The 24,388-nt window shown below is 38.9% G+C and overlaps 2 protein-coding genes across 2 annotated transcripts in view; one reads left to right on the forward strand and one right to left on the reverse strand.

The window, feature by feature from the left end:
• The window catches only part of LOC138806739 (zinc finger protein 25-like), a 79,341-nt gene extending 78,489 nt beyond the window's left edge, over positions 1-852 (forward strand). Inside the window, exon 11 of the mRNA XM_069992085.1 lies at positions 753-852. Coding sequence (XP_069848186.1) covers positions 753-852 — 100 coding nt within the window. The remainder of the gene's footprint in view (positions 1-752) is intronic.
• A 1,232-nt stretch (positions 853-2,084) lies between these two features.
• LOC138806740 (zinc finger protein 420-like) overlaps positions 2,085-24,388 on the reverse strand; it is a 28,193-nt gene continuing 5,889 nt past the window's right edge. Inside the window, exons 5-8 of the mRNA XM_069992086.1 lie at positions 5,962-6,216; positions 3,722-4,047; positions 3,288-3,625; positions 2,085-3,123 (exon numbers count right to left, since the gene is read on the reverse strand). Of these exons, the coding sequence (XP_069848187.1) occupies positions 2,085-3,123; positions 3,288-3,625; positions 3,722-4,047; positions 5,962-6,216 (1,958 nt within the window). The remainder of the gene's footprint in view (positions 3,124-3,287; positions 3,626-3,721; positions 4,048-5,961; positions 6,217-24,388) is intronic.

Consider the following 24,388-nt stretch of genomic DNA (forward strand, 5'->3'; position numbering starts at 1 on the left):
TTAAGGCTGTGGGGAATTCTCCCCGGGGTGGGGGTCAGAAGATTACTCAAAGGTCCTGAATAAACTGCAGAGAGAAGAGTCCGGTGTCGCGTCTTCCTTGCTGGTCGAGGCGGTAGCGACAGGCCAGCCTAAATAGGGCCTAAGCAGGAGGCACGTCTACAGGAAATTCCCAGTCCAGGCACTGGACTATCAGATTGAGTAACATATCAGCCAAATGCCCATGCCTGCTTGCAGGGATCCAGCCACACCCATCAGTTGGGAGGTAAGTGATGGATGGGGCATTTCCTTCCCCCTGCATGAAAAAAAGATGCCAGACCCCATGTGGCCAAAGGGCACCAGCCACACCTGACCTCCTTACTTAATATTACTGTATTATTAAATCAATTTATAAAATGTTACATCCTCTTTATCGTTTTGTAAACATTCAAAAATTTGCTTTTTGTAAAAGCCATATTTCTTGAGCTCCACCTCTGAAACAATAATTCTCACATTCACCAATAATTAAACATTCTTCTTTTGAATAGATTATCTCTTCCTTCTTCCTCATTCCTTCAATTCCTCTTTTCATCTCTTACTTCCCTACTCTTTCCTTCCTTTCTCTCAGGGTCTAGAAGTGATGCTGTAGCTCAAGTGGCACATGGTTTTATTTCTTTGTTAATTTCAATTTTTGTGAGAGATTGATCAATATCTTTGTGTACTTGATTATTTCCCCTAATGTCATATCTACTTTGGCCCTCTATGATATAACACAGGTGCGACACATCGTCCACATGGTCTTTTATTATACCTCACTCAGCAGAACAACTAAATGGGCTAAGAGTGAATCAATCACAAGTTTTTCATCACCAGTGATTAATTAAAGAAAAGTGCAAGCACTGAAGACACTTTGGGGTTCTCCCCCAAGACAAAAAGCAGGGCTGCGAAGGTGGCTCAGTGGTAGAGTGCTTGCCTTGCATGCTCGAGGCCCTGGGTTCGATTCCTCAGAACCACATAAGCAAAAAGAAAAAAAAGCGGGAAGTGGTGCTCTGGCTCAAGTGGTAGAGCACTAGCCTTGAGCTAAAGAGTTGAGGGACAGTGCCCAGGCCCAGAGTTCAGGACCCACGACCGGACCCAAAAACAAACAAACAAAATGCAGAGATTCTAGTCTTTATTAATCCATCATATTTTTTAAATATATATTTTATTGTAAAGATACTGTATAGATTGGTTATACCATAATATGAGTTAGGTCATTAATACATTTTCTATCGAGCATTGTTACCCCTCCAAGAAAGACTTTACTACTGTTATGACTTTTTCTAGAAAACCTTTCCATTTTTTCTACATATGATTTTTCTCCTCTTTGTGTGTGACGGTTTGTGTGTGTCTGTGTGTTTTGTATGTTCTGTGATGAACCCTGAGTTGTGTCTTGTAGTTCGAGGACTCCACATCTGCTATATCATAAGGTCTCTATCCTGTATTGGTTCTGTATTGCGATTTCAGTTTTCTTACAGATCAAAGACTTTCCCATTTGGTACAATCCTAAGTTATTTCATTTGTGTGAATCAACTTATGTGTGTTAAGCTGTCTTTCCACATTGGTCACATTCATAAGGTTTCTCTCCTTGTGTCTGTGATGGATGTTAAGTTGTGCCTTCCAGGTGAAAGAATTTCCATGCGTGCTACATACATAACATTTCTCTCTGGTGGGTTTTTTTCTGATGGACAGAAAGGTGTATGTTCTGCATGAAAGATTTTCCACATAGGTCACATTCATAAAATTTCTCTCCTGTGTGTGCTCTCTGGTGGATAGTAGGTTGTAGCTTCTGGCTGAAAATCTTTCTGCAAATATGACATTCATAAGGTTTCTTTCCTGTGTATTTTCTGATGGACAGTGAGGTTTGACTTCCAGGTGAAAGTCATTCCACACATGTTACATTCATAAGGTTTCTTTCCTGTGTGTATTATCTGATGGACATTGATGCTTGACTTCCAAGACAAGGACTTTCCACACGTGTTACATTCATAAGGTCTCTCTAATGTCTGTGTTTTCTGGTGCATAGTAAGGTTTCCTTTATGGGTGAAAGACTTTCAACACAAGTTACATTAATAAGTTTTCTCTCTAGTATGTGTTCTCTGATGGAGATTAAGATTTGATTTCCTGGTGAAAGATTTTCCACACATCTTACATTCATGAGGTTTCTCTCCTGTGTGTGTTCTCTGGTGCAGATTAAGATATGCCTTCCTGGAGAAAGACTTTCCACAAATGTTACATTCAAAAGGTTTCTCTTTTGTGTGTGTTCTCTGGTGGCGAGTAAGCTTTGATTTCTCAGTGAAAGACTTTCGACACGCGTTACATTCATAAGGTTTCTCTATATTATGTGTTCTCTGGTGGTGAGTAAGCGTCGATTTCTGGGTGAAAGACATTCCACACTTGTTACATTCATAAGGTTTCTGTCCTGTGTGTGTTCTCTGGTGGAGAGTAAGATATGCCTTCCACAAGAAAGACTTTCCACACATGTTACATTCATAAGGTTTCACTCCTGTGTGTGTTCTCTGGTGTCTAGTAAGATATGCCTTCCAGGAGAAAGACTTTCCACAAATGTTACATTCAAAAGGTTTCTCTTTTGTGTGTGTTCTCTGGTGGACAGTAAGGTGTGTCTTCCAAGTGAAAGACTTTCCACACATGTTACATTCATAAAGTTTCTCTCCTGTGTGTGTTCTCTGGTGTCTAGTAACATATCCCTTCCAGGAGAAAGATTTTCCACAAATGTTACATTCAAAAGGTTTTTCTTTTGTGTGTGTTCTCTGGTGAACAGTAAGCTTTGATTTCTGGATGAAAGACTTTCCACAAACATTACATTCATAGGGTTTTTCTCTAGTATGTGTTCTCTGGTGGACAGTAAGCTTTGATTTCTCGATGAAAGTCTTTCCACACTTGTTACATTCATAAGGTTTCTCTCCTGTGTGTGTTCTCTGATGTCTAGTAAGATATGCCTTGCATATGAAAGATTTTCCACAAATGTTACATTGAAAAGTTTTCTCTCTAGTATGTGTTCTCTGATGGAGATTAAGATATGATTTCTTGGTGAAAGATTTTCCACACATCTTACATTCATAAGGTTTCTCTCCTGTGTGTGTTCTCTGGTGCAGATTAAGATATGCCTTCCAGGAGAAAGACTTTCCACAAATGTTACATTCAAAAGGTTTCTTTTTGTGTGTGTTCTCTGGTGGACAGTAAGGTGTGTCTTCCAGGTGAAAGACTTTCCACACATGTTACATTCATAAAGTTTCTCTCCTATGTGTGTTCTCTGATGTCTAGTAACATATTCCTTCCAGGAGAAAGATTTTCCACAAATGTTACATTCAAAAGGTTTTTCTTTTGTGTGTGTTCTCTGGTGAACAGTAAGCTTTGATTTCTGGATGAAAGACTTTCCACAAACGTTGCATTCATAAGGTTTTTCTCTAGTATGTGTTCTCTGGTGGACAGTAAGCTTTGATTTCTCGGTGAAACACTTTCCACACTTGTTACATTCATAAGGTTTCTCTCCTGTGTGTGGTCTCTGGTGTCTAGTAAGATATGCTTTGCATATGAAAGATTTTCCACAAATGTTACATTGAAAAGTTTTCTCTTTTGTGTGTGTTCTCTGGTGGACAGTAAGCTTTGATTACTTGGTGAAAGACTTTTGACACATGTTACATTCATAAGGTTTCTCTCCTGTGTGTGTCCTCTGAGGGACAACAGGTTGTTTCTTCTCAGTGAAAGACTTTTCACACTGTTTACATTCGTCAACTACAGAAGACACATGAGGACTATATGCAGCACATATCTTACCAGGTTCACTGAAAATACCCATGCTCTGACAGGCAGTGACCTTTTCTATCCTCATCCCTAAGGAGTTCCCATTATTCTCAATCAGTTCTGACTTCGGTATTGAACTTAAATGAAAACTTCTTATAAGTCTCACTTTTTCCTCCCCTGTGTTATTATTCATGATTGCTACTTCAGAGAGATATTTATTGTGACGTTCCTGGCAGGTGCTTATCACATCCTCCATTTCTGGGACATCTAAAATGAAAAATAAACAAAAACATAAATGAGATCCATAAATTCCTTAATATAAAGATATTTCCTCACATTCTGTTACAATATTTTCAAATATCAGAGCATTGCTTTATGCAGAATATATATATTTCTCTTCAATGTAGTAATTAAGAAAGTAGTACTGACATTTTACAATGGAAAATAATGTTTTTCTGTACTTCAGATTTTTATATTTTTCTCAAGGAAATATTTACTCAAATTATTCATCTCCGTACTCTTAATGCTTCCATTCTGAATCTCCCTCTATGCCCAGCACCACTGATACAAAATTGTCCATATCCTATTTTCCTCCCTCCTGCAAAATACTAGTTTAAAATGAGATCTCCTTACTACATTTCTTATTGTCTTTTTCTCTTTATAAATGACTTCTCTACAGACAAATAGAAGTGCTAACATTAACTACACTGGAACAGCAAATTCAGTTCCTCTCCACAAGAATTCTGGATTGACAATTCCTTGAGACAAAGGATCACCTAGTTCTCTTCCATACATGACTCAGGGCACTAGGAATACTATTGCTCTGTACAGCTCAAGATAAACAGACCAACTTGGCTCTGGACCCAACATCACTATTCAAGATGCTTCAATTCACCTGTGAAATTCTCTTCTGAGTCTTCTCTCATCCATGGTTCTGCACCTTGCTCCAGCTTCACAATCAATATAGGTTTAGGAATACAGTGCCTTGTGAGTAAGAAATAGTGGAGAACTATTGCTCTTGCTGGGTCATCATTCATGCAATGTTGCAGACATCCTGTTCACTGGGTTGCTCCTAAATCTGGTTTCTCAATTGTTTTATTTTTGGGGGGTGGGATCGTTTTTGGGGCCTGAACTATGAGCCTGGGAGCTGTATCACATCTCCTAAGCTCAAGGCTAGCACTCTACCACTTGAGCCACAATGCCAATTCTGGCTTTTTTTCTGCTTTTTTCATGCTGAGGAATCGAGCACAGGGCCACAAGCATGCAAGGTAAGCGCTCTACCACTGAGGCACCTTCCCAGCCCATGGTGTCTCAATTCTTAACAGCTCCATGGTGTACTTTCCCCCAGCTTTGGGTTTATTTTCCCAATGTGTGTCTTGGACTCAGCTCTTTTGCTCAAATCTAGCATTCTACTAGTTTGTGTCTTGGCTACATTTCTAGTTTTTGAATGGTTAATTGGAGATAAGAGTATCATGTTCATTTTTCTACAGTTGCTGGCTTTAAACCAAAATCTTCAGATTTCAGCCTACAGAGTATCTAGGATTCCAAGCTTGAAGCAATGCAAACTATGTCAGGTTTGGCTTACAAATACACACTTTCACACTTTCACTACTGATTTCCAAATCATACTGACAGTAGTAATGTATATTCTATCTAGAGTGTAGATCCACCTATAATAATCACCCCAAGTTTGGAAAGTCAGTCTCCTATTAGTGGATCATAGTTTAGAACTTTTGTCCAACTACTGATTAGAAATCTTAAAGACTGAGAATAAAATTAGTTCTTCAGATACACATTATGAAGTTGAAGTTTCCCTAGGAAGAAATGACACTTCCCATGGACTGGAATCTTTTTTTTTTTTTAAACAAAATTTAATGGTCCAAAGGCTTACATTTCTAACCCTATATTTAGGAGGTAAGATCAGAAGAGGCAGGCTTGAAACCAACCTGGGCATGGAAATTCAGAATATTCCCCAAAACAAAAGCCAAAATAGAGTTGTGGCTTTAGCAGTAGTGTGAAAGGCAAACAACATCAAGCTCCCAGACCTGAATTTGGCTGGCTTTTATACTAGCAGTTTTTTTTACAAGGGAATGGACTGGAATCTTATACCTAAATAACATAGTCAAATGTCTACTAAAATAAAAGCACTTGACCTTCCAAATAAAAGTGACCTTTGCTCACCCAAGGACATTAGGTTGTTATAATTTTCCAGCATTACTTCTCTATGAAGGGTCCTCTGACCAGGATCCAGATCCTGCCACTCCTTCCAGGTAAAGTACACAGCCACATCATCAAATGACATCAGCTTCTGTAATGGCACATTTCCATCAAGAAATTGGACCTGGGTCATGAGAATTCCAATCTGGAATTTCATTATGCTGCAGGTATGCTTTTGCCTTACATAAAATGTTTGCAGCTGGCTATGGTATCTTTTTACTGGGAAAATTAAATAGCAAATTAGAAATATTTGACAATACATAAACCTGGCCACTGAAATAAACAGATTTTCAGAGAACTGGTGGCTTATGCCTATAATCCTAGCTATTGAGGAGGCTGAGGTCTGAGGATCAAGGTTCATGGCCAGCCCAGGCAGGAAAGTCCATGAGACACTTATCTCCAATAAACCACCAGAAAACTGAAAGTAGCACTGTGACTCAAGTGGTAGAGCACTCACTTTGCCCTGAAGAGCTGATGGACAATAACCAGGCTGAGAATTCAGGCCCCAAGACCAATAAAAAATTACAGATTCCCTAATGCATGCAAACACATTTCTGCTGCTAGCAATAGAGACAAGATAAAAATTCTAAGGAGACAATAATCTGGCATGATGACATTAAGTCTAAGGTAGTGTCTAAAAAATTATATTATTATTTTTGATAAAATTTTAGTATATATCAGTAGGTAACAATGTATTAAACAAATATTTTCTCTGCATTTACATTTATTGCTTCACCATAAATCCTATTTAGACCTTCTATTAACAAGTACTCTCATAAGCAAGCAGAACACATTCAAGATATCACATGGTATACAGAACATACAACATTCCTAGATCAAAGAAAAGCAGTGTCCACATGAATGGTAAAAAACAGTAACAGTACTCCAGAAAGTAGCTAAGGATTTATTGGGCCCTTAGAAGATTTGATTTAGTTCCCACATAAAAATATCCTAGGTTAACCATGTTTGGTTTAAATACTACATATTGAAATGAGGTCTTAGATACCCTGATATTTCCTTCTTATGTAAAAAAGAACTGGTACCATGAAGTTTTGTAAACTTTGCCTACATTCTACAACACAAAATATATGTGGGAAGGGAATAACATATTCCTTGAGAAGATTTTCATTTTGATAGGCCTTCATGGAAGTTGGAGGCAAATTGATAGAGACTCAAGGAACACTCAGGATGACAAAAATGATAAATATGACCAAATGCTCAAATGTGTTAAATATTCCTGAGTCATTTCTCCAGTAGATCCCTAAGGATATATTTCCACTTTTGTTAGTTAATAGTGAAATTCCTCAGAGATCAAAATCAATTCCTAGCAAATATCTGTGAGATTTTGCAACAAATGATATTTCTAATAGAGAAAACCTCATCACTGTATTATTTTTTTTTATCAAAACTACCTATCTTATACTGGCAGTGAATGAAAATATTTAAAAGTAGTGGTATGGAAGAACAAAACTGAATACCACAACAAATGAAGTTAGACTAAAGATAACAGAATCAGGTGAAATCAAATTTTCTTGTAGTTTATCAGTTGGAGGAAGGACGTACTTTTCTGTATTGAACTCTGAAGTTGAGCTGAAAGGGGAAAAGTTTTGAGAGTTTGGAATTCCAGCCTGACAGGACTGAGAGAACTGAGAGCTGGCTGCAGAAGGGTTAAAAGAGAATTCTGGAGATGGTTAAGAGACTAGAGTGCAGGCCTTTTCCTTACTGTTGGAAAGATAGCATCTGAAACTGAGCTGCTGTTGACCTTGAAGGCTAGGTAAGGTGAACTTCATCTCTGCATTTTCTCTGGGTGCCAGTCTTCTGTCTCAGGAGAATAAGGAAACATGTTTTCTTCGCAATGTGTTGTGGCTCAGATTGTAATATTAATATAGATACTTCAGTTTTCCATGTTATCAATGGTAATCTTCCCTGTGTGAACTCAAGGAACTTTGCTTGCTTGCTGGCAACCAGAGACCAAGTGCCAGAGAGGCTTCAGAACCCTGGTTTCCCCTAAGACTATCTGTTTATGTTTTTGTGTTTCTCTAATTTTCTTTGTTTCTGGAATCCTGTAGAACTCTCTAGGCAACAATTGTCCTATACAGTGGGTATGAAAAATGTCAATCTTAAGAGCCATGTCAGCAACATAAAGCTGATCACAAAGAAAAACTAGTTCACAGATAGATCATTGAAGAAAAGAAAAAACTGAGAGACATATGGAGGAAAGAGAGAAAAAGAAAAGTAAGAAAAAATGATTCATAAATAGATACAAAGAGAGAGAAACAGAAAAATAACCAACACAAGTGAGTAGAAAACCAAAAGTAGAGCGAGATTATAGAGGAAAGAAATCTTGTGAGGATACTTTAGAAAACAAACAAGATTTTGAAAAAAGACCATAAAGTTTAGCAACAAATATAGCCTCAGCTTCAAGTAAGACCAAGACCATGAAGTAGTCCAATAATTATATATGGAGAGTAATTTAAGTACATATAGGTTAATCATTCCTTAAGAACACAGGAAGGTGGATATGACCACACTATTTCAGCAATTCCAGCAAAATTTCATTGAGATAGTTTAATGTTACTCATGAGAATGAGACCTGGTTGCAATGTACCCTTCACCTTCCACGAGATATAAACTGCTCGGTGTCACTACATCACATAACAGGTATGACTACATGTTATGACAAGATGAAACCTAGACATTCTGAAGCCAATCTGAATTCAACTTAGAAAGAATATAACCATTTAATCTGCTAAACCTACAAGTAATCTTTATCTCCTAATCTACATGCCAAATTTTTCTAATTTATGAATACATTCCTGAGGCTGAATGTGTATGGTTGGTATTGTTTGTTATTCTTGGAAATCTTTAGGTTCATATAATGGAATGGAAAAAATGAGAAATTAAAAAAAAACTCACCAGAGATCCATTCATTCTGTCTTGCTGCTGACAATGAACAGAAGACTCTAGAAGCACGGCTGGGATATAAGGCAAATGACATATTCAGAAAATAATCTGTGAGATTTGCGTCCAGAATTTTCTCTTGCAAACATGATACATGGACTGCCATACCATAAAGCTGTCTTAGAAGAATCTTTAATGTCCCAGGCAGAGCATTAAAGTGTCCAAGAAACACAAATGCAGTCCATTTCCTGACAGATAGATATTATTAAACCAACTAATTTCTATGTTTTTGTACACATTCAATTTGAAAAAATGAATATTCCCACAAATATTATTGAATACTTGAAAGCAAAAACATATCACATTTCCACTAAAAGTATTTATTACTGAATATACTTCGGTATGTAGGAACTGCTTTTTTGAATGCAAAGGTATCCTAGGAATCCATTGGAATTTGTGTTCTACCTCATTCATTTACATATTTTAACACCAGGGAAAGCATGTATGATGTAGCACAGTAGTTTTCACCCAATTTAGAGAAAAAATGTCTACAGAATATATTTCTTGTGTTATAATATTTCAACAATGGTTGTCAAATGGCACATTTCACTGTACCCATTGCACACCTATGCAATGTCTTGCAATTTCCATTTAACATGCTTTGGCCAAGGGGACATGAGTAAAGATGAGGTAAACCCAGGTTTGAGAAGTCCCTAATGTTCATTTCCCTTAACAGTCTTGGAAAGAACCTTGGCCATCCTAAAGATACAACACAAAATACTGCATATAGGAGTGACACACCTGAAGATAAGCAACACCTACAAAGCATACAACCTTGAGTAAGACATAGTACAACAAGTTTTCTTCTGTGATTTTTCTTTTAAGGCCAAATGTCCCTGACCAATACTTTCTTTACTACCAAGCAAAACCAACCAATAAGAGCTAGCCTTAGCAAATCCTTAGATTGGACATTTAACATAAGTTTGCATGATTAAATACTAAAAATCATAGTGGTAACAGGCTGAATAAATTAGCAAGAAGAAGATTAGGGATTACTTTACTGCATGAATATATACTTTCAGTCATAACAATTACCCCACCATCCCAAACCACAGCCTCAGGTACCCACTGGTAACTATGCACTGGCTTATTCCTCAATTCAGCACATCACAATTCCTGGAAATTAGTTTAAATCTTGCAACAACACAAAGTGATTGAGAGTGGTGTAGGAAAGAGTACCACGTGAATCTGGTGCTCAGGGAAGTAGCAACAATTTTTGCATAAGGCAAGGGAAGCTAGTAACATCTTTCTCTTACTGTGCTTCTCTGCTTCTTGCCTTTAGGGCTTCTCAGAATTGACAAGGTCTGTCCATTTAGGATGGAGATTCCTATTCATAGGGTGCTCTGCTTCAAACATTGCTAGGCTTCATTCCTAAAAATACAGGACCAACTCTCACTACTCCAATATCCCATGTACAACTGTCTCTAGAAACAGAGTCATGTACAAATGCTTGTGAACTCAAGCCAAGAGATTAAAAACTCAAGCCAAACAGATTAACTTATCCCTAGGAGAAACAACACAGAAGCCCCAAATACAAGTGCAATGTAAGAGAACTCAAGGCAGGCATATTTGTCACAATTTCAATAGAATTTTTCTTGTACTCCTCTTATACCTGGGCAAAGAAAATAAAGTCACATGGGTTAATAGAAGAATCCCTTGGTTTTGGAGTACAAATGCAGGGCTCTTGGGCTCTCCTGGTCTGGACAATCACCCAGCTTGCTCTCAGATATTTGGGACCAGGTTCTTGCATCTGAAGGCCCAGAAGCTAAGGACAGCACAAACTCCTGAACCTCAAGCAAATTATCAAACCCCAGACTGGAGTAAAGTGTGGAGAGGGAAGTAGCAAGGAGTGTCACGGTAGCAATAATGAGGGCAACCCATATTCCCCAAAATCTGCAGCAATGGCTAAGAGTCCTCGCAACCTCATTAGCAAACAGAGACCCAAACTTATTATACAATTGTTCTATCAAGTGAACGTGCAATGTAAGTTAAGGGGATTGCATAGTAAGCTAGGATTACTCATGCAGTTAGTGAGAACACAATTGTTCCTGCAAGAGGCAGGAAAAACCACCCCACCTTTGAAAACCATACCCAGCCCAACTAGTAGCATGTATGGATACATAACACAAGCTTGCACAGTAAATGATACAAAACCATGAAACAGGACAGGTCTCTGAAACAGAGGTATGGGATGGTGAGAGGCATTGGTTCAAATAGGCCTCATGGCAGCAGCCAGGCTCAAGATGTCAGGGTGAGCTTGTCCATACAAACTGACAAACATGGGAGCCAGCAAGCTACCACTGATCACATCACTCCTCTGAGACCATTCCTGCTTTACATACTGGGAGACTCCTACCACCAGAACTGTGGACAAGGTGTGAAATTCACAGGCCATCCAGGGCTATGATCATCACAACCATGGGAATCACTGGGCATAGTGGAACCCAAGAGGGATGCATGACATCTCCTGCCTAAGGAATTCTACAAGTGTTATGCATAAGCTCCATCTTTTTCCATTGGTTCACCTTTTCCTCCAGAGGAAGTCAGAACCATAATATATCCCTGAATACCTTACCATACTTGTACCTTCTACCTCAGGATCAGCAATTGTCAATAACTGTGATCAATGAAGTAAGAGGATATAATATTTGTATAATAATGAGACTTACATCTGTGAGCAATGAACAATTCAAAAATAATGTACAAAGTAAATTCTATTTAAACTACTATAATAAACATAATGCTTAGAAATAAATGTTTGAAAAATGTAACCAAGAACAATGACAACTATGGGACACAGCTAGTCCAGGAAGCACCCATTTTTACCTGATCCTTATGTCCTTGCTTCTCAGGAACTTACTTTTAACTTTTACAGAAAGAAAGAATTATTTTTCCTTCATATTTTATAGGTGCTCCAATGTTGCCGTCTATACAACCAAAAGTGCCTCACGATCTCCATTTTCATGAGGAAAAGCTCAGGTCCACTAAAAGAGGGATGGAAAACCCTTACACTGGAGGAATGAATATCAAGCATAAAAATTTCCTACACAATCCTTCCAAATCATGATGTGGGGAAAGGATCATCAACAATCACAACAAACCCTTAAGAGACAAGCTTAGAATGTCTGATATGAGGAAGGGAGGCAAAAGATTTATTCCATAGTGTAATGGATACAGTATGGGAAGACAAGTCTGAAGACCCCTAGATATGTGGCCTAGAGTTGCTGACAGGAGCTTCTAGGTTTCGAGAAGAGGTAGAAAAGCAAAACAAAATAGGATATGCAAAACAGAAAAGTAAAAACAGACTGGTTTCGAGCAAGTAATAAAGCTTCACATGATCATGGACCTGCCCTGAACTCTACTTCCTCCCACATTTATCCTGATCTACCTACACAACCATTTTTTTTTGAAGAGTCTTGGAGGAGGAGTACCATTTTCTAAGAACGCCTTGGGAGGAAAGTTTTCACTAGTCCCCTGAAGCAATTAATAAAAGATAGGCAAGTACAGCACAGCAAATGCTCACAGACAGTGCCCAAGCTCTGAGTTCAAGCCACAGGACCAACAACAAAAGGGGGAAAAACTTTATAAGGAAAGACAAATTTCAGACACAAATAACCAAAAACTCCTTAAAATTTCATAGATGGAATTTGGGAGTTTCTTGGAAAGTAATGAGTAGAATTTGACAAATCCATTTAATTCAAAGATTATAAAGTATATCTGTCTTTAAATTCTGTTATTTTATTCCAGTATATATATTAGAGCAGGGGATGATGGTGCCAGAATCAATCAGTTTAGTGTCGGCAAGTACCTTTTTTTTTTGGTCGATCTTGTGGCTTGAACCCAGCCTGAGCGCTTTCCCTGCATTTTTAGCTCAAAGTGAGCTCTCTACCACTTGAGCCACAAGTCCACTTCCATTTTTTTTTTTTTTGGTAGTTAGCTGGAGATAGGACTTATGAACTTTCCAGGCTGGCTTTGAACTGGGATCCTCATATCTCAGGTTCCTGAGACCTAAGATTACAGGCATGAGCCATTGGCACCCAGCTGCAAATACTGTTGTAAAATGAGAGGGGAGATATTCAACAATTTAAGGAAAAACAGAGACATAATTTACGTTCAGCAGAACGTACTTTTTGAACAAAAACAAAAACAAAAACTACGTAGTTTCATAACCTCAATTATATTAAAAGAACTAAGAATTAAAAAGCCAAATTATGCAGTACTCCTAATACATTTGTGTTTTTAATTGGTCTCACAATATTTATGTTGGTAAACTGAATTTTCAAGAAGAAACTCACCTAAGATTCCCCAGCTGGAAGAGAAAGGTCCCCAGGCATCCTTGCACACTTAGGACCATGTGCCTTGTGCCAATCAAAACCCTGTAACAAGACCACTTCCTCTAGGTGAATTGTGCATGCATTCAGGGAATTGTAGTTTCTATGGGGGTATAGATCCTTTGAAAGTGTGTGTGGGGGAGAGGGGGCGGTAGCGGTCGGGGGTGGGGGAAATCAGGGAGGCAGGGGTGGGGGGAGGGGGCACCAGTCCCTCCTTGCCCACTGTTGGTGTTTTTAGTTTGCAAATCCGGGATACTTTGCTTTTCCCTTGCTGCTGGAAGTGCTCTGAAGTAGAGCTTTGCACTCCATAGTCAGAGCCAAGAGGTAGAAGCCCAGCTTCTCTTTTTCAGGGGATCTTGGGAGCTTTAACTGGAAGCGATCTGAGGCTCCTAGCCAGAGTCTACCCTTCCCATCTTTCCCCAGTCTGGGGTGGATGATATTTTATGAGCTCATAGGTTTGTGCTGCCATTAGCACTTGTTCCTCCAGGGGCCAGAAAGTGGCTCACAAAACTCTGATTTTTGAGACAAGGAGAGTCAGGAGTTGTGCGTTTATACTCCTGAACCTAGAGATTCTGGTATGCACACATATGACTTTATGAACTTGGTTTTTTGAATTGAAGTCAATGAATGGTAAACATTCCTTGAAAAAGTCTTATATAAACATATTGATCCTCTTTTCATCCTCTGCACTTTCTAGGGCTTTTGAAACTTTCAAAATGCTGCTGGCACCAATATACTCCAATTAATGTGTCTGTTCTTGACAAATTACAATTTCTCCACTAATTTAATTAGCCTATATTACATCACTTAAAATGTGAGAGACTAGCTGGGCAGGTGGTTCAGTCGTAGACTGCTTGGCTTGCGTGAATGAAGTCCTGGGTTTTATTCCTCAGAACCACATAAGCAGAAAAAGCCAGCAGTGTACTGTGGCTCAAGTAGTAGAGTGCTAGCTTTCAGCTGAAGGTCAGAGGGACAGTGCCCAGGCTCAGAGTTCAGGCCCCACACTGACAAAAAAAATATCAGAGAGATTTCCTATACATGTACACCAAAAAAAATTGTTAAAACATAATTTGAATACAATACAATGCACTTGATATGTGTGTGCCTGTCCTGATTCTTGAACTCCGGGTCTGAAAATGACCTTGAAATTATTTGGTTCCATGCTAATGTTCTACCACTTAAGCCACATTTGCACTTCCCACTACTTTGGTAGTGTATTGGAGATAAGTCTCTCAGACTTTCATATGCCCTGGCTTCAATCTGTGATCCTTGTATCGTTCCTTCATGTCCATCCCAGGGAACCACAAGCAGGCACGGGAGAAAAATTATTATAAGGTTTATTAGAAGGACCATATTTCCCAGGACAGGGAGCACAAGCATTTGTCCCTCTTCTGGTTGCAACAGGATCTGGGGGGCAGGATGTGAATTAAATACATGCTCAGGTGAGTCTGAGATGAGAGAGGGAGTGGCCAGCTGTACTGAGGGAACTCTAGGTCTGGGAAGAGCTCAGGTCTTGGTGGAGCTGAGAAGTAAAGGTGAGGATAATACTAACTTTCCTCAGATCTCAGCCTTCTGAGTAACTAAGATTACAGCTATTACACATGATAGCCCAGTTACAATGCTCTTTTTAAAATTCAGATTATATTCTAATGAAATAATATGAAATAGAAAACTTGAAAGTTTTAAGGCACAATGTTCAGTCACTAATGTGTATGAGGACAGTCCAAATCCCAAAACACACAGAAAATGCCCCCACCTTGAAATCTGTAACAATCCTGATCTTAAGAATTGTGAATGTGAACACTTAGTCTAAAATAAATTCTTTTAAGTCTTTCACAGTGAGAAAACATTCTTGTGACAGAAAAACCGAGTAGTAATGTGCAAGTATTGCTTTTAAAGGATTCATAGTGTCTTTCTGAGCAAAAACAACCTCAATGATGTATACAGAATAGATTTTCACTTTCTGTATATGTCACTGTAAAGGTCATGTATTTTATATTAACAATTACCATTCTATGTAATTGTAGAAGCTACATCACTACTCGATAACAGAATATCCTGTGTAATCAACCAATATATACAAGCAAAAGCACATTGTGATATAATTTGTTGGTTTTAATTTTGATGGATGTACATTTTGGGGTGTATTTTCTGTTAAGATAGTTTAGTAACACATAAGACTTCAATCTACTGGTGCCTTGGCTGGGGATGGTTGCCTGGGATTTTGTCACTCCTCCGACCAGCATTTTATGTTGCATCTTTATTAGGCCCTGTATCTCCAGCAGAATGGACATGATTCTTAATATGACTACTTAGGAAAGTGAGGGACTTCTCAATCTGTGTTTATATCATCAGTACTGATGTACCTTTGGCCAAAGCAGGTTCAAACTCAAATTGCAAGTCATTGTACCAAGGTATGCTAATTATTTGCATAAAGGGTAATGTGCCATATGACAACCATTACTGAAATATTCTAAAACAAAAATATGTGTTGTATATATTTTATCTCTATAACTTTGTGTGAAAATACTGTTCATAACATACATGTCTTTGAATATGTAAATAAATGAGGTAGAGTACAAATAATCAATGGCGTCCTAAGATATCTTTATATTAATAGAAAAATAGTTTATATATCCCTAGGTGTATTTCAGTGATAATTACTTTTAGTGAACAAGTTACATGTTTTCCTTTTTGGTTTCAATTTTTCAACAATCTTTTGTAGGAGCTTTAGTTTTTTTTTCTGTTCTTTTTTGGGGGGGAGGGTCTGGTCTTGGGGCCTGAACTCTGGGCCTGGGCCCTGTATCTTAGCTCTTCAGCTGAAGCCTAGCGCTCTACTACTTGAGCCACAGTGCCACTTGCAGCTTTTTTCTTTTTGCTTATGTGGTGCTGAGGAATCGAACCCAGGGCTTCAGGCATGCAAGGCAAGTGCTCTACCACTGAGCCATCTTCCCAGCCCCCATGCATATGTCTTTAGTCGACAATTTAATGCTCTTCTTAAGACAGGAATGATTCTTCTCCCATAGGAAGGCTCTTCCAGGCCACATATCATGTTTTGAACAGGAACATCTAGGGTAAAATCCCACAGGTTCTTTTCTGACTCCCTTATTTGCCTTCACTCCTAGCCATGGTTCCAGAATCGTTATTCATTGTCAACAGCAAGAAAGCATGAAAGGATCTCTAGTGAGATTCTTTTATTTTTCACTTTGTTTGACATTCCATTATGAACCTAAGGATGTCCAAGATGGATGAAGAGAAAAAAAAAGATTCAGCTTCAGGAACATGTTTCTAAAAATGCTAAAGATGTAGCCAGACGCGGGTGGCTCACACCTGTAATCCAAGCTACTCAGGAGGTGAGAGCTGAGGATCAGGGTTCAGAGCCAACCCGAGCAGGAAAGTCTGTGAGATTCTTTTATCCAATAAACCGCTAGAAAAAGGGAAGTGGCACTGTGGGTCAAGCTATAGAGCACTCACCTTGAGCTGAAGAGCACAGGGACAGCACCCAAGCCCAGAGTTCAAGCCCCACGATGGACAAAAAAAAAAAACAAAACAAAAACTAAAGATGGCTTGGAGATTTAGAAGATTATAAAAACTGACATTCCAAGTTAAGTGAAGATATGCTTGTTTGTTTCTACATTTTCTAGTGTGAGAGAAAGTTGTCCCACTAGTTATGTGATTCAGTGACACCCAGGAGATGACTTCTCATTGAAGGTGAAGGATGGCTAGCAACTGCTCAGACATCACATCCTCATGTGCAATATTAAACTATCCTAATGAAATTTTACTGGATTTGCTGAAATAGTGTGGTCAAACATAACTTCAAATATTCTACAGGACTGAGTGAGCTTTAAGTACTTCAAGTAATCTCTGTAAATACTCTTGGACTGCTTTGTGCTCTTTGTTTTACTTGAAACTTAGGCTGAGCTTGATGGTATTTATAGAAATATCTGTTTTTCTCTATGGTGCTCTCATAGGAGTTCTCTTACCTATTTTCCCAATTCATTCTATTTTTCATCTTTATTAAGCTTTCTTTCTTTTGCATTACATTTATTTATTGTGAAAATACCATAAAGGGAGGTTACAATTACATGGTCAAGATAGTGAATACATTTCTTATCACACATTGTTGCCTCCTCCTTTGTTTCCATTTACCATCCCTTCTTTCTTTTTTTTTTTTTTTTTTTCCTTTTCAGTCATAGTTCTGGAACTCTGGGCCTAGGCGCTATACTTAAACTCTGCAGCTCAAGGCTAGTACTCTACCACTGGTGCCACATCACCACATCCAATTTTCTAGTGGTTAATTGGAGATAAGAGTCTCACAGATGGTCCTGCCTGGGCTGGCTTTGAACTTCTATGCTCGGATCTCAGCCTCCTGACTAGCTAGGATTGCAGGCATGAGCCACCACCATGTGGCTTCACTAGTTTTATTTCTCTCTTTCTTCTCTCATTGTCTATTTCTCTCTCTGTCTCTTTTTCTCTTTCATTCTCTCTGCTTCTCTTTCCTCCATTTTTCTCTTAATTTTACTTTTCTTCAAATGGCTTTTCTTATGATACTGTTTCAAGGATACTGAAATATTTGGCCATATTTTCTGTTGAGATCTCTCTTTGAAGGTCTCATTCTGCACTTTACACACGTGGACCCCATTGTCCTACATAGTAACTTGAACCTCTGCAAGGACCTATGAACTAGTCAGAAATATAAAGTTATGCGCATGTGGGTTCACATGAAAAAAGATACCAAACTATTCATGACAATCTATCAGACATTTCAATATCAACTTCAATTGAGGTCAATGACTATACAATATGGAGGACTTTAGGCTTTCTCAGGAATGGTAACTTTTCTGCATTAGGGCCAAAGAACCCATTTTACAAAATATCTTCCCTAGCCTTGGAGTGCCTTCTACTCAGGACCCGGGTACTGTCCCTGAGCTTTGGTAATAAAGGAACAAATGTGTTGACAATCTATCAATTTTATTCACAGCACTACTTGTGGGAAATTTGGTGATAATTGGCCAGAACACTCTTACAGCTATTCCTACCTAGTTTGCCTTTCAATTGTGATCCTTAAAGCTCATCCTATTGAGCAACTAATTATTCACATGTGAAGCATCAGTGTCCTGTTAGATCAGGAGATCTTAATTTCTTGATCCAAGCAGGACTCATGGTGTCCACATAACAGGATATAAAATTCATAACATCATATAGCCATATGCAAAGTTCCTTTTGCAATTACTTGGTAAAGGACTGTTTACCTATCATTCTGTAAACTACATTCAAATGGTTCCACTAAATATTTGGAAGAATGTATTGTTTGCACAGATCCTATTATTGGTCCTCAAGGTGAATTCAGGGGCAAAAATTTGTGAGGCTTCCTTTACCTTCTATACCAGATGCCCTTTTGTATCACTGATTTTTCACATTAGGGTCTTGCTTCTCTGCCTTGGCCTTTCGACACACTAATTTTATAATTACATATCACAAGTAGCAAACAAGATAGTCACATATAACCAGAGCCACACTTTTATTGGCTAAGATACCATTTTCATTAAGCTTTTCCATGGGATACCCTACAAATTCTATCTAATTTCGGCTTCCTGAGTTGCTAAGATTCCACACATGAGGGAGTGTAATTGCTCATTTTTAATTGCTGGTCTTAAATTAAAAGAAGGATAGGGTACATTACCAATTCAATGAGCATTAAGTCCCTTAAATTGTGAGTTCAAGCAACGAGTTGGCCACATGATAATAACAAAATAATAGAAAACATTAATAAAATGTTATCATCAGGCATACTTTAAATGAATGTGGTATGTTGGTTCATAAATTGAGCTATAAAACAGGCCAAGGTAGGACTCCAGTCTGTGAACCATCCCTTCTCAGAAAGCATCCAGTTTATAAACATGGGAGAATGAGCCATTTCCAAATGGATGGTGTGTGTGTGTGTGGGGGGGGTACAAGTAGGAAGAGCAAGGGCACAGGTGCCTCCCAATCCCCCAATTTTTTTCACTATTCCTCTGTAGATAAGCAGAAGTGTTGGGCTGGGAAGGTGGCTCAGTGGTACAGTGCTTGCCTTGCATGCATGAGGCCCTGTCGAATCCCCAGCACCACATAAGCAAAAAGAAAAAAAAAGCTGGAAGTGGTGCTGTGGCTCAAATGGTAGAGTGCTAATCTTGAGCTGAAGAGCTGATGGACAGCACCCAGGCCCAGAGTTCAGGCCACACAACCGTATCTTCCCCCCCGCAAAAAAGCAAAAGGGTGAACAGTGTGACGGAAGAGGTTAAGCTAGCAACTAGCTAAATCTTGCAATGTGAAGTCCACTGTCCTTTTCTTGTAAATGGAATCATAAGCTGGATTTAAGGATTCTCTTTGAACAATTAAAATAAATACTGAAATTGTTGAAGGCACAGGAAGCATGAGGTAAAGCACTGAAGGAAACCTCCTGTTACCAGAGAGAGATTTCTTCAGAACAGCCCACAGAGCTCATGCTTTGATTCCTAGCTTTTATGGAGGCCAAGATGAAAGAATCTCCTTTGAAGCCAGCTTGGCTTCAACTCAGTTCCTGAGTTCAACACCTCATATTGGCACAAAAGCATTCCTTCATGAAAGTGTGAAAGTAAATAGGGATACAGGTGGACCCATTGCAACAATGAGATGTACAAGTCGTTATGTCGAAAAATGAAATTTACAACTTTGGTGGGGGGGGACAGGGTGGGTAAGCGGGGATGATTAGGTGGGGAGCTGGCGGGGATGAAGGGAAGGTATGGGAAGAGGAAACAAAGGAAGAGGCTACAATGCTTGATAAGAAATGTACTCATTATATCGCCCATTGAATTGTAACTCCTCTGTAGAGTATTTTCACAATATAAAATTATAAATTAAAATTAAAAAAAAAGAAAGTGTGAAAGTAGAGCTCTTCATGTAACCAAACAGCTCTGGACATATCTAGAATGATTGGCTTATATAGGATCTGGAGTCTTGGTCTTGGTTTACTAATTAAGCACTTTCTGATGTAACAGACATATTTTGTAAATGCCTCCAGGATATCTTTAATTACATCACTATACTGTGGCATCTATCTTGGCTCTAGAAATTCTAATGTTAGGTCCACCTTTGTGTTTCTGTAAAAGAAGACAGTATATTTGTTGGAAGCCACATTTTGGAAAATGGAATACTACAGTGTTTATTACACAGCTAGCAGTCTGCAAGCAGCCTGTAGTAACAAAGACTTGAAGTCCACAAATACACTTAGACAGCTTGGAAATAGGACAGAAAGGAAAAAAAAAAAGAATAAAACCAACACCAAGAAACCAATCAGCACCAAGAGAGTGTTGAATTGGGACACTAGGATGACCAGAGACAAGCCAGGGGAAAGGACACAGGACATGATCACAGAGACATGTGGCATTGTATCTGGTGCCACTGCTGGTCAAGCCTAAATAGGACCTAAGAAGGAGGCAGGTCTACAGGAAATTCCAGTCCAAGGCACTAGACTAACAGATTGAGTAACATATCAGCCAAATGCTCACCCCTGCTTCCAGGAAACCAGACACACCCATCTGTTGGTTGGCAAGTGATATATGTTGTCATTTCCTTCCCCAAACATAAATACCAGACGGCAGACCCCACCAACCACCCTGTGGCAAATAGCGCACCAGCCACACCTGACTTCCTTACTTAATATTACTGAATTATTAAATTAATTTGCAAAATGTTACATCCTCTTTATCATTTTGTAAACAGTTAAAGAATTTGCTTTTTGTAAAAGCCATTTTTCTTTTTTTTTTTTTTTTTTTTTGACATTTTGTACTTCTCATTGTTGCAACAAAAGCCATTTTTCTTGAGCCCCACCTATGAAAGAATAATTCTCACATTCACCAAAAATTAAACATTCTTCTTTTGAATAGTTTATTTCTTCCTTCTTCCTCATTCCTTCCCTTCCTCTTTCCCTCTCTCACTTCCCTCCTTCCTTCGCTTGTCTCAGGGCCTAGAAGTGATGCTGTAGCTCAAGTGGCAGATGGTTTTATGTTTTTTTTAAGTTCAATTTTTGTGAGATTGATCAATATCTTTTTGTGCCTGATTATTTTCCCTAATGTCATATCTACATTGGCCCTCTATGAGATAACACAGGCATGACACATCGTCCACACTGGTGTTTCATTATAGCTTACTCAGCAGAACAACTAAATGGGCTAAGAGTGAATCAATCACAAGTTGCTCATCAACAGTGATTAAATAAAGAAAAGATCAAGCACTGAAGACACTTTGGGGTTCTGCCCCAAGGCAAAATGCAGAGACTCTTGTTTTATTTATCAACCATATTTTTTCATTTCTTCTTTTTTTTTTTCATCCAGTCCTGGGGCCTAAACTCTGGGCCTGTGCACTCTCCCTCAGCTCTTCAGCTCAAGGCTAGTGCTCTACAGCTTGAGCCACAGCAACACTTCCAGCTTTTTTCTTTTTGCTTATGTGGTGCTGAGGAATTGAACCCAGGGCCTCATGCATGCAAGGCAAGCACTCTACCACTAATCCACCTTCCAAGCCCCCCACCATATTTTTTAAAGTATATATTGTAGATATACTATATAGATTCGTTATACCATTATATGAGTTAGGTCATGAATACATTTCCTATTGAGCATTGTTACCCCTCTGAGAAAGAATTTACTACTATGTATGTACTGCAATAAGGACTAATATCTTCCATTAGATCTTCCATTCAGAAACTGAACTGGAATAAGTTAGGCCTTTGTCCTATAAGGCATGGATCACACATACGGAGGGAGACTTAAGGGAGCAGTAGAAAAATGGTTGTTCTCATGTTCTTGCCTCCAATCATCACATTCTTTACCTATCTATTGTTCCTCTAACCATTTTGGAGATGACCTGAATCCAGTCCCAAAGGGCCAGAGCTCATGTTTCTAAGAAGAGTTTATCAAATTACCCTGACACACCATTCCTTAGTATAAAAGACACAAGTTAATAACTTCAATCTCTGAATTACTTGTTGTGATTGGTTGTTTCCACATGCTTTGGAAAATATTGAAGGACACCATATCCACTCAACACGATGAGAGGATGAGAAATGTTGGCTCAAAGAAAGCTGAAGAGTGAAGAATGGTTTCGCATCACACCTAGCTTACCTCTGTCAGGAAGCATTTCTCTATATAATTTATAGAGGTTTTATGACAAATGTTTTCCTACATTGGGCTATTTTCCTGGGTGAATGTTTTACTAATTGCTAAAGGACGGCTTCTGGTTGAAACACTTCCTCTCATGTTTATATTTACAGAAATTCTGCCATGTGTCCCGGTCTCTGGAACCTGTACAGATGTGACTTCCAGGAAAATGTTTTCTATACTCATAATTTCTTTCCTGTCTATGCTCTCACATATGCTCAGGATTCATTTCTGATTGAAAGTCATTTCACATAGGTTCTATGCACTACTTTCTTTTCTCCTATGTGAGTCAGTTCTCTGATGAACATGAAGTATTCCTTTCTGATCAAAGGATTTCCACATTTGTAATATTTGTAAGATTTCTTCAGTGTGTGTGTTCTATGAACTTGGATCCATGAATACTTGGTAAAAGACATTCCACATTTGTTACATTTGTATTTTCTCATCTGTGTCTGTTCTCTGATGCAAACTGAGTTAGGACTTTTTCTTGAAAACCTTTCCATTTATTTTTCCTATTTAGGATTTCTCTCCTCTTTGTGTGAGAGGGTGTGTCTCTGTCTGTGTGTTTTGTGTGTTCTGTGATGAACCCTGAGCTGTGTCTTCTAGTTGGAGGACTCCACATCTGCTATATCATAAGGTCTCTATCCTGTATTAGTTCTGTATTGCAATTTCAATTTTCTTACAGATCAAAAACTTTGTCCATTTGGTACAATCCTAAATCATTTCATTTGTGTGAATCAACTTATGTGTATTAAGCTGTGACCTCCAGGTCTTTCCACACTGGTTGCATTCATAAGGTTTCTCTCCTTGTGTTCTGTGATGGATGTTAAGGTGTGCTTTACAGGTGAAAGAATTTCCATGCCTGCTACATACATAACATTTCTCTCTGGTGGGTTTTTTTCTGATGGACAGAAAGTTGTATGTTCTGGGTGAAAGACTTTCCATATAGCTTACATTCATAAAATTTTTCTCCTGTTTTTGTGCTCTCTGGTGGACAGTAAGGTGTAGCTTCTGGCTAAGACTTTTCACACATATGACATTCATAAGGTATCTTTCCTGTGTGTCTTTTCTGATGGACAGTGAGTTGGACTTCCACGTGATAGATGACACGCATGTTACATTCATAAGGTTTCTCTCTTGTGTGTGTTGTCTTGTGGCCAGTAATGTATGACTTCTTGGTGAAAGTCTTTCCACACCTGTTACATTCATGAGGTTTCTCTCCAGTGTGTTCTCTGATGTCTAGTAAGCCTTGATTTCTGGGTGAAAGACTTTCCACACATATTACATTCATAAGGTTTCTCTCTAGTATGTGTTCTCTGGTGGACAGTAAGGCATGCCTTCTTTTTTTTTTTTTTTTTTTGTCGGTCGTGGGGCTTGAGCTCTGGGCCTGGGCGCTGTCCCTCAGCTCTTCAGCTCAAGGCGAGCGCTCTACCACTTGAGCTACAGCACCACTTCCGGTTTTCTGGTGGTTTATTGGAGATAGGAGTCTCACAGTCTCTCCCGCCCGGGCTGGCTTTGAACCGGGATCCTCAGATCTCAGCCTCCTGAGTAGCTAGGATTACAGGCGTGAGCCACCAGCGCCCAGCCAGGCATGCCTTCTTGACAAAAGACTTTCCACACACGTTGCATTCATAAGGTTTCTCTCCTGTGTGTGTTCGCTGGTGGGTAGTAAGGTTTGACTTCCAGGTGAAAGACATTTCACACATGTTCCATTGAAAAGGTTTCTCACCTGTGTGTCTTTTCTGGTGGACAGTAAGGTGTGACTCCTGGGTGAAAGACTTTCCACACATTACATTCATATGGTTTGTTTCCTGTGTGAATTCTCAGGTGCACAGTAAGGTATGCCTTACAGGTGAAAATCTTTCCACACATGTTACATTCATAAGGTTTCTCTCCTGTCTGTTTTCTCTGAGGGATGATAGG

This window comes from Dipodomys merriami, unplaced genomic scaffold, assembly GCF_024711535.1.
Source record: "Dipodomys merriami isolate MVZ:Mamm:240054 unplaced genomic scaffold, mDipMer1.0.p SCAF_407, whole genome shotgun sequence".
Lineage (NCBI taxonomy): Eukaryota > Metazoa > Chordata > Mammalia > Rodentia > Heteromyidae > Dipodomys > Dipodomys merriami.